The 11175-nt window shown below is 48.3% G+C and overlaps 1 protein-coding gene across 1 annotated transcript; it reads right to left on the bottom strand.

Moving 5' to 3' along the window:
- Positions 1 to 7542: 7542 nt before the first annotated feature.
- On the bottom strand, positions 7543 to 9764 carry LOC123041777 (polygalacturonase ADPG1-like). The gene is made up of 8 exons (XM_044464337.1): positions 9525 to 9764; positions 9300 to 9437; positions 9046 to 9213; positions 8899 to 8922; positions 8517 to 8806; positions 8292 to 8400; positions 8100 to 8213; positions 7543 to 7982 (listed from the first exon to the last, which is right to left on the bottom strand). The coding sequence occupies exons 1-8, from the start codon at positions 9711 to 9713 to the stop codon at positions 7701 to 7703; spliced, it is 1314 nt and encodes a 437-aa protein (XP_044320272.1). The 5' UTR covers positions 9714 to 9764; the 3' UTR covers positions 7543 to 7700.
- Positions 9765 to 11175: the final 1411 nt, after the last annotated feature.

Raw genomic sequence — 11175 nt, 5'->3', positions numbered from 1 at the left:
TTCTACTGATCGCATAATCGCTACTATCAACTTTCAACTATATTTTCTCTAGGAACATATCTAAACAGTAGAACTATAGCGTGAACTACGACATAATTTGCAAAAGGTCTTTTGACTATGTTCAGGATAATTAAGTTCATCTTATGAACTCCCACTCAGATAGACATCCCTCTAGTCATCTAAGTGATTACATGATCCGAGTCAAACTAGGCCGTGTCCGATCATCACGTGAGACGGACTAGTCATCATCGGTGAACATCTTCATGTTGATCGTATCTACTATACGACTCATGCTCGACCTTTCGGTCTCTGTGTTCCGAGGCCATGTCTGTACATGCTAGGCTCGTCAAGTTAACCCTAAGTGTTTTCGCTGTGTAAAACTGTCTTACACCCGTTGTATGTGAACGTAAGAATCTATCACACCCGATCATCACGTGGTGCTTCGAAACGACGAACTGTAGCAACGGTGCACAGTTAGGGGAGAACACTTCTTGAAATTTTAATGAGGGATCATCTTATTTACTACCATCGTTCTAAGTAAACAAGATGCATAAACATGATAAACATCACATGTAATCAAATAGTGACATGATATGGCCAATATCATTTTGCTCCTTTTGATCTTCATCTTCGGGGCTCCATGATCATCATCGTCACCGGCATGACACCATGATCTCCATCATCATGATCTCCATCATCGTGTCTTCATGAAGTTGTCACGCCAACGACTACTTCTACTTCTATGGCTAACGCGTTTAGCAATAAAGCAAAGTAAGTTACATGGCGTTCTTCAATGACACGCAGGTCATACAATAAATAAAGACAACTCCTATGGCTCCTGCCGGTTGTCATACTCATCGACATGCAAGTCGTGATTCCTATTACAAGAACATGATCAATCTCATACATTACATATATCATTCATCACATCCTTTTGGCCATATCACATCACATAGCATACCCTGCAAAAACAAGTTAGACGTCCTCTAATTGTTGTTTGCATGTTTTACGTGGCTGCTATGGGTTTCTAGCAAGAACGTTTCTTACCTACGCATGAACCACAACGTGATATGCCAATTGCTATTTACCCTTCATAAGGACCCTTTTCATCGAATCCGATCCGACTAAAGTGGGAGAGACAGACACCCGCCAGCCACCTTATGCAACTAGTGCATGTTTGTTGGTGGAACCGGTCTCACGTAAGCGTACGTGTAAGGTTGGTCCGGGCCGCTTCATCCCACGATGCCGCCGAATCAAGATAAGACTAGTAACGGCAAGCATATTGAACAATATCGACGCCCACAACTACTTTGTGTTCTACTCGTGCAAAGAATCTACGCAATAGACCTAGCTCATGATGCCACTGTTGGGGAACGTAGCAGAAATTCAAAAATTTTCCAACGAATCACCAAGATCTATCTATGGAGAGACCAGCAACGAGTAGAAAGAGGAGTGCATCTACATACCCTTGTAGATCGCTAAGCGGAAGCGTTCAAGTGAACGGGGTTGATGGAGTCGTACTCGTCGTGATTCAGATCACCGATGATCAAGTGCCGAACGGACGGCACCTCCGCGTTCAACACACGTACAGCCCGGTGACGTCTCCCACGCCTTGATCCAGCAAGGAGAGAGGGAGAGGTTGAGGAAGACTCCATCCAGCAGCAGCACAACGGCGTGGTGGTGATGGAGGAGCGTGGCAATCCTGCAGGGCTTCGCCGAGCACCTACGGGAGAGGAGATGTGTCACGGGAGGGAGAGGGAGGCAACCAAAGGCCTTAGGTATGATTGCTCCTCCTTTTCCCCACTATATATAGGGCCAAGGGAGAGGGGGAGGGCGCAGCCTTGCCCCCTCCTCCAAGGAAGGGGTGCGGCTAAGGATGGGGAGGAGTCCATCCTCCCCAAGGCACCACGGAGGTGCCTTCCCCCTTTAGGACTCTTCCCTCTCCAAGTTTCCTTGCGCATGGGCCTCTTGGGGCTGGTGCCCTTGGCCCATGTAGGCCAAGGCGCACCCCCTACAGCCCATGTGGCCCCCCGGGGCAAGTGGCCCCACCCGGTGGGCCCCCGGGACCCTTCCGGTGGTCCCGGTACAATACCGATGACCCCGAAACTTGTCCCGATGGCCGAAACAGGACTTCCTATATATAAATCTTTACCTCCGGACCATTCCGGAACTCCTCGTGACGTCCGGGATCTCATCCGGGACTCCGAACAACATTCGGTAACCACATACAAGCTTCCTTTATAACCCTAGCGTCATCGAACCTTAAGTGTGTAGACCCTACGGGTTCGGGAGACATGCAGACATGACCGAGACGTTCTCCGGTCAATAACCAACAGCGGGATCTGGATACCCATGTTGGCTCCCACATGTTCCACGATGATCTCATCGGATGAACCACGATGTCAAGGACTCAATCGATCCCGTATTCAATTCCCTTTGTCTATCGGTATGTTACTTGCCCGAGATTCGATCGTCGGTATCCAATACCTTGTTCAATCTCGTTACCGGCAAGTCTCTTTACTCGTTCCGTAACACATCATCCCGTGATCAACTCCTTGGTCACATTTGCGCAAATGATGATGTCCTACCGAGTGGGCCCAGAGATACCTCTCCGTTTACACGGAGTGACAAATCCCAGTCTCGATCCGCATAAAACAATAGATACTTTCGGAGATACCTGTAGTGCACCTTTATAGTCACCCAGTTACGTTGTGACGTTTGATACACCCAAAGCACTCCTACGGTATCCAGGAGTTACACGATCTCATGGTCAAAGGAAGAGATACTTGACATTGGCAAAGCTCTAGCAAACGAACTACACGATCTTTGTGCTAGTCTTAGGATTGGGTCTTGTCCATCACATCATTCTCCTAATGATGTGATCCCGTTATCAACGACATCCAATGTCCATAGCTAGGAAACCATGACTATCTGTTGATCACAACGAGCTAGTCTACTAGAGGCTCACTAGGGACATATTGTGGTCTATGTATTCACACGTGTATTACGATTTCCGGATAATACAGTTATAGCATGAATAAAAGACAATTATCATGAACAAGGAAATATAATAATAATACTTTTATTATTGCCTCTAGGGCATATTTCCAACACCAGGGTCAAGCCCCTCACAAAGTCGTAAGTATCCGGACGCGGTAATATTTCTGGTTTTTTCACTTTATCATTTTTTATTGTGTTAGACCATGCATCTGCAGTCCGGCCCAATCCAAAACTGAGCTCTCCTCCTCTTCGAAGGGGTCGTTGGATCCGTCGACGATGAACAGCGAGTCCCTTCCAACGACCACCTCCCATAAGGCCGCGGACAACACCGAGGTGTTGTCCCGAAGGATACCGGGCCAAGGGGAGGCTGTTCCGGTGATGCCAGAGGAAGGAGGTCTGGTTGCCGGGCACATGGGGGGGGAACCCCTACAGACCCCGACGATGGGGGCCGAGTCCAGTTCGGCCCTAAGCCGGATACAGCTCTGGAGACCCAAGTGGCTCCGGGTTTGGGCAGGCAGCCTCTCCCGAACGAGGGGGGCAAGCCGCCTCCGCCGGTGACCTTTGTCCATCCAGAGGCACCGGATAGATTGCTAGAAGCGCTACAAGGCGCTTCTGTCATGGAAGAGCGCCATACTCTTATGAGTACGATGATTGAGAAAATCCAATCCGCCAAAAGCGGATTGACCGAAACCTGCATTAGCCTTCTAACAGGATTTGAGGTAAGTAATATAGTTGTAAAAGAATATCACCTTGTAGATAATAGCCCCTGATGCTCTATTCGGTGTTCGGAAAGTAGAACCAAACAGAGGATCAAAATATTTTTCGCAGGAGTCTAACATAAAAATGTCTGTGTGAATAAGCAGGCGTCGCTGCTAGCCACTGCCGCCCATACCACGGAGGTCTCCAGCTTGACGCGGAACCTGGAGCGGGCCGAGGAAGAACTTGGCCTCGTGAGGAAGCAACTGGAGGATAGCCAAGGTATGCACTAACTGGTGCTTTATATTTGGGAGGGATGAAGAGTTCATACTGACTGAAGTGTCATGCACTTTATTAGGGGCCGCGACCGAAGTAGCGGCCCTCAAGAAGGTGTTGGCCGAGGCCGAGGACAAAGCGGCTAAGGAACACGCCGCGCGCGAGAAGCTGGAGGCTCGGGTCAGCGAGGTCCGGCAAGAGCTCTAGGACGCCGTCAAAAGTACGAGTCCTTGGAGCGTGATTCGAAGACTTAAGAGTCGGAACTTGCCAAGGCCCACCAGAGCGTGCAAGATGCCCGGGCCGAAGCCCAGAGCGCCCTCCGTGAAATACAGGTGGCCCAGGATATCGCGGCAGGTAAGGTTTTTATTATGCAAAAGCAAGTGTGTGAAGGAGGCGTTCCTTTTACTTACCCGAATTTGGATTTTTTCAGGAGCGTTTGCGGATCTGCCGCGCAGCATATCAGATGTTGCAGAGTTCTTTCGAGCCGAAGAAGGGAGCTCTACGGAGAAGTTGTTCTGGTCTCAATACCTTGGATCAAAACATCCGTCGCCCCTTAGCGACCAGCTAAAGCAGTTGGTCGAGCTGCACAAGGCGGCCGAACTGGCCATGAAGGACCTAATAGTCTGGCTATGGCCTGCCGAGCCCATGCCTAGTAGCTACTTCAAGGCGGCCGAAGTGTCAGTTTTCGGCTTTCTCTACTGAGGTGCTCGTCCGAAAAAACTGGGACACAATCGCAGTAGTTCTCCCTTTACTACCCTAGCCGATATAGCGGAATGTAGGGTAGCAAGCACAGGAGTCGGGCAACCCAACTATTGACCAAAATCATGATTCGGAGCCGATGCATATAATGCTATAAGTTCAGGGTGCCGAACTATACTGTAAAAGTGTTCGGACTTTCTTGCCGTGTTATGGGGTACAATGAAGCCCCTGGCGAATTAAGTCGTACCAGAATGTACGGGTGCAATTGAAAATAAATGGACAAGGAAAAATTTAAGTAATGGGCAAACGTGTCGGGCCGTGTCTTCCCGATTGCAAACTGCTCATGACGACGGTCTAGAGCAATAGCAGGAGAGAAGAAGGTCCAAAGCAGACGTGTCGGGCCGCCGTCGATGATCTCGAAACCCGACGGAACAAACTCCAGGGGATCCAAGGCAAAGTTCGCCATTGCGGGTGTGGGAGGTGGCGGAGAAGTTGGATGGTGCAAAGGAGACGGTGGAGGCGTGACAAGACCCGTCTGCACAGGCGCGTGGGTCATCTCTAAAACCGAGGAGTCCCTTGGAGGAGGAATACAAGGCAGACTCAGGGCGGGTATGGAAACCAACGTAGACGATATTTCTGGGTTTTCTTGCGATTTTTTAACCATCCAAATTTGACCATTATCTCTGCCTATTGATTGCAGAAGCAGCGGGTATGACCATTGCGGGAGCAAGCCAGACAGACAGGGCAGTCGACAGACAAGTGTCCCTGCTGGTTACATTTGGGACAGGTTAGAACGCGGGCCACCATGTCGTCGACCATATCACCCAACATGGCATCGACTTCTTGCATAGAAGGAATGGCATGCTCCTGAATAGAGTCTGTAGGCCGAGGAGGCAGGTAATGCCCAACAGGAGATTTTGGGATTGACGTGACCAAATTTGAACTCCCAGAGGGCTCGCCCAGGGCATGCAGATCACATTGTTGCACATCATTAGCCGCAATATGCGCGCGCCTAATCGGCGGCGATCCAACCATACCAAAAAGATTGGTGGCGTAGCCACCGTCCATTGAAGGTTTACCGACGGCGAGGGCTGAATGACCACTCATTCACGATTAGTGAGAACATAACCTCCATCAGAAAAAGCATCAATGCACTCTTGCATGGCTGGATAGTGATAACCTTTGCACGCACCATAGTTTTGAAATGTGGCAAAAGAGAGCTTCTTCCGAACATTGGTGGAAGATCGAATGGAGGACTTGGCAGGAGGTTTAAGCATAGCAAAAGCATCCCTAAAGCTGCTCTTCTCTTAGAAGGGCTAACTAAAATCCACTCAGCATCCAATTTTAATCTCCAATGATTAAACTCACGCTCCCAATTCGGACCTCCACGACTCCAATGATTGAAATAACATTTGAAGTGTGGGCAAGCAAAAGATCGTAGATCAAGAACATAAAAACCAACTTGCTTGGAGGAAACGTTGAAAGAATAAACCTTGTCACGTATGCATGAGACTCCCGGCTCGATTGCGGATCCTCCAATAGCTGCATCCAGGGCCGCCGCCACCGAATCATCATTAAGCCTGAAATCATGTCGGTTGAAGGACATGACCATCGTAAAATGGCCAGTGTCGTTCGTGGGATGGACCGGAAATCCAGTAAATCTGAAAATATTATCAGCAAACGCCAAACCCTTGGCTTGGAGAAGTCCAAGCCAAGGGTTTATCCCCAAGAGAAAGCCATCAAAAAGGATATCCCCTAGAAGAGAGGAGGACGCCGAAGATGTTGATCAGAAAGAACCAGAAGTTTAGTGGTTGTGGAAGGAGATCGCCGGAGATGGTGGTGGGGCGGTGGGGGAGGTGGGAGACGCCATCCTTCGTGACCAAAAAAAGAAACTTCTTTCATGGTTGGGCTGGACACTAAAAGTGTCCTCTTCACATATACAATATCATTTCTATACCATCACAATTTTACATGTTTTCAGTATTTATTCATACATTCCTCTTTCCATACTTTCGTTATTGTTTCATTTAACAATTCATCATGTTTCATCTCGGATTTGATATAAGTTTTGTTATGGTTTATAACATTATCTTTTGCATGTTTTTATTATTGGATCAGTTCAATTCATTCTCCTATCATCTCACATTTCACATAAATTTTAGTTGGTATCAATTTTGAATTTAAACTTGTTGAGAACATGTTGAAGTTTGATCTTGTTTTATAGATTTAAATGTCATGAACGTGAATCATACTAAAAGTGTTACAAATTTAGAATCATACTAAAAGTATGGGTGAATGGATAGTGGGATGAAAGAGTAAAATAATCTGAGTGCAATAGATGGCATGTTCCTATACAATGGGTGGTTCCACAAAAATAGTACAAAACGGTTGAATTCGGTAGAGTACTCGTATGAATTGTGTACACCTGCATACATGGCGAGCATGCGGGTAGCCGACAGAAACCGGAACCGCTAGTTTTTCATTTCCGCAGTTTGTACACCCCATCCATCAATACAATCGAGCAGGATGTAGGGTTTTAGCTTCAGAACCTAGATAGCTCTTGCCTCATGTTATCCATCTGTTTCAACCAGTTAGCTGTGACCCACTATCAAAGGATTTCTGAGAACATGAGCCTACAATTACCACTTTTAGATTCCGGACCATCTGTAAAAGGAATTTTCCTATGTCTTGGCGGCACTACCTCACCTCCCGCTCTCAGAAACTGTGTAACTGCCCTTTGAGCCTTAGAGTAATGCATTCAAATGGGCACCCTTCCTGCGTAATTGTCCAAAAAAGAATTTCTTATGAAAAACCAGCATTATTCCATTTTCTATCTGGGTAGACCTCTCGTGCTCAACAAAATTCTGCTCTCCAAGAAAAAAAAGTAACTGGGCAATATACATGGCCCTACACCTTGCAGTAAAGCTTTCACAGTAATAAGCCCAAAAAAAGAAGAAAAGGCTTGCAGCATAGCTAGGCACACCGTGGGTTCCCATCCATATACACGCGCCCAACAGCATTGCTAGGTGCTAACTGCTAAGCCGTGGGCTGGGCGACGGGGCGTTGGCCGGGCTGGGCGATGCAGCGTTAGCTACGCAAGGGATCTTCGGGTAGACGAACCCGGAGGTGTCCACTTCCGCGTTCTGGCAGCGAGCCACGGTTGCTCCACCGTCCGCGGCCGTGATCGCCACGGTGTTGACGTGGATGTCCATGCAGCTGCCGTTCTTGCTGCAATCGAAGTCGACGGCCGTCTTTCCTGTCGATGTCCCGTTGAGGTTCGTGTACGTTATGTTGCTCAGCGCCACCGCCCCCTGCAATAAATTTAGCCCCCAAGAAGACGCACAAACATTTTAGTACTAGCTACTCCTCCACACATACAGAAGTATATAGATCGCCCAACACTCAATCCACACATAGTAGTAGAGTACCGTATTTGAGACGTCCTGGCGATCTTCGTAGAACTGGTTGATTATCACAGGATGGTCCACGTTGGTGAAGTTTATGTTGGTGAAGGAGATGGATTTCGCGTAACCTTTCCCACCCTGCAGTGCCAAGAAACAGTGAATCAGCCGGCCGCCTCAGCTTCTTTGTAATTGTAACAAAAAAACCGGTAGCGATACCTTCCACGTCTTGATCCTTGCTCCATTCGTCGTGTTGATGAACTGGACGTTTCTCACGTCGATGTACTCCACGGATTCGTTTGCTCCATCCCTGCCCAGGCTCCCCACACTAGCCAAGAAGCAGAAACCCGGCCATCACGCCATTTTCCTCCTCTTCTTGGAGTGCATGGTAAATAGAAAATGCAGATGGAAGAGGCAATCCTGCCTATTGTAACCCTTTGTTACCTTACACCATGGCCGGGGCCGCAGACGATTCTGTCGACGGTGACGAAGCGGCTCCCGGGGCCGATGGAGATGCAGTCGTCGCCCGTGCCGATGGTCGAGCCGGTGATGTGGACGTCTTCGCTCCGGTCGACGTGCACGCCGTCGGTGTTGGGGCTGTCCTCCGGCGCGGTGATGGTGAGCTGCGTCACGTTGACCTTACCGCTCATGCTGAGGCCGATGTGCATCTGCGGGCTGTCCTTGCTGCTGAATTGGCTCAGCTCCACGTCGGTGCAGTTCATGACCAACAAGGCCTGGATCGATCCATATAGCGATACATATGTAATGAGGTTACATGCACGTCGATTTGCGAATTAATACTTGCTTTCTTTGTTTATATACTAACCGTCGGTGCCTTAGTTACACAATCCTGAAAAAAAATATCGACCATTAAATACTTTCTCTCCGAAGAAGATTGATAAATCAAAAGGCACTTGCCAAATGCAAGGAGGAATTAAAGAAATTCCTTAAGAGTTGAGTTGGGCTTCCTCACATCATCACCGTGTTTGCATTTATCGCTCCACCACGTCTTGCCGCTGCCGTCGAGCAAGCCGGTGCTGTTGCCGGTAACCGTGAGCCCGTCGACCTGGTAGAACATCAGCCAATAGTTCTTCTTCTCACTCCATGCGCTCGCCGGCGGCGCCGTAATCGTGCCCAAGACCTGCGACAAACAAAGCAAGTTTTCCTGACCGTCAGATGAAGCCAAACCACGGCCCAGATCACGAAGGACGGACGAGTGGTGCGTGCCTGGACGGTGATTCTAGTGGAGGCGCATGGCCCACTAAACCTGGTGAGACCGACGAGGAATGACTTCGCCGCCGGCACGTGCAGCGTCGCCGACGAGCCAGTGGCGCCGCACGCCGCCGCCCATGCATCCACGAACGCCTTCGCACACGGTACAGATAATCAACACACATCCGGCCATCAGGTATACGCCAGTATATTTTCGACCGAGAGCGGGCGCGTGCGTACCTTGGTGTCGTCCGTGGTCCCGTCCCCTAGAGCACCGTAGTCCTGGACGTTCAACACGCCGTCCACCCCGCCGGCGGCGGCGACGAGCACACTACACCACGCGAGGCTGACGAGGAGCAGGATGGCAGTGCGGAGGATGCCGATGATACCCTGCATGATTAAGCACATCTCACACAGACACACATGCATGGTCGTCAACTGATCACTGATCACCAGCACGCACGTACTACTACTCTATAAACTATGGATGAATCTGAACATCAGTTCGAGCAAACATTGCGAAATGCACTAATATACACAGAGCATGTACCATAGATGTAGGGCCCGTAAGGTCGTTGACTCGTGAAGAATTGTTGTGCAACCCTCGCTGTAGTGTCTCTCTCTCTCTCTCTCTCTCTCTCTCTCTCTCTCTCTCTCTCTCTCTCTCTGTGTGTGTGTGTGTGTGTGTGTGTGTGTGTGTGTGTGTGTGTGTGTGTGTGTGTGTGTGTGTGTGTGTGTGTGTGTGTGGAATCAAGTGCCAAGCTCTGTCCGATCCAAGCTAATGTTTTTGCGATGGGAAAACGATGGGAAAGGTGGGGGTGGGGGTGGGTTTGGTATGTATATATATGTGCACCCCGACAAGCACCGAAACCGGAGGCGCGGCACCGTTTCTTCATCTTCATTCAAACAAAGAGGCAGCACCGTTTGTTTTGGTGTTGAAGATTGCCCAGGTGTATTTTGCCAGATCATGCATGTATCTTTCAACAATCACCGGTGCTGGATGGATTCGGCGTCGTCTTCTCGCGTCGAAGAAATGAGATTGATTGAGTGACAGATACGTTATTTATTTTGAGGGGAGTGACCGAGTGACATATACGTTCGATCGCGCAGATTTATCGTGCCAAATTGAATGCGTACACAATTTGGGTGAGTAGACGTGCGTATACTCGTCAAGACTAGTACTACGTAGAGGTAGATATGGCGTACTGAATTTATGAAGGCGTATCCAAGAGTTCATGGCACCGATATTTCTCATTTTATTGCCCAGGTGACGCCATTTTGCGGACTCGAGCGCGCTGCGAAAATGACGCCGCTTGTGGTTTGCATTTACGGGGAGCTAGATGCTGAATCGGATCCTCTTACGTGGCAGAGATCTACGAAATCAATGCACCAGGTTGTGAGTGACTTTTTGAAATCACTAGAACACACGGGCATTTAAATATTCTAGTACGTTTACCTCGTGATTTATCTGCTCATAAAATGGTTATGTAAATAAATATTTATCAAATCCTACCCCTGATTGTGTAAATAAGTTTTTATCAAATCCTGCCTATCATTGTATAAAAAAATTTGGTAGGTACATTAAGATGAAATTGGTGTAAAAGATATGTAAATTAAGGTGATTTATTATCGTACTGGGAATGTGCGAAAAAAAGGTGTGGTGGGACTAAAAATTCAGTTGGAAAAAAAAATTCGGTGAAGGGACGTGTTGGGAGCAGGAGACCAATTGACAAAGCGTTCTGCTGAAAGAAAAAGGAACGCTACTCTTTGTTTAAGTAAATAGGTTTGACACGGGGGCAACATAGGTATGTGCATGTGATTGATCTACTTTATTGAGTTACCAAAGATATAACAAATTAATTGCTAGTATTTATTTGTTTACGGATATTGA

The sequence above is a fragment of the Triticum aestivum genome, chromosome 2B, assembly GCF_018294505.1.
Source record: "Triticum aestivum cultivar Chinese Spring chromosome 2B, IWGSC CS RefSeq v2.1, whole genome shotgun sequence".
Classification (NCBI taxonomy): Eukaryota; Viridiplantae; Streptophyta; class Magnoliopsida; order Poales; family Poaceae; genus Triticum; species Triticum aestivum.
Note: the sequence above shows the minus strand (reverse complement) of the source record. Positions and strands in the feature narration are given on the sequence as shown.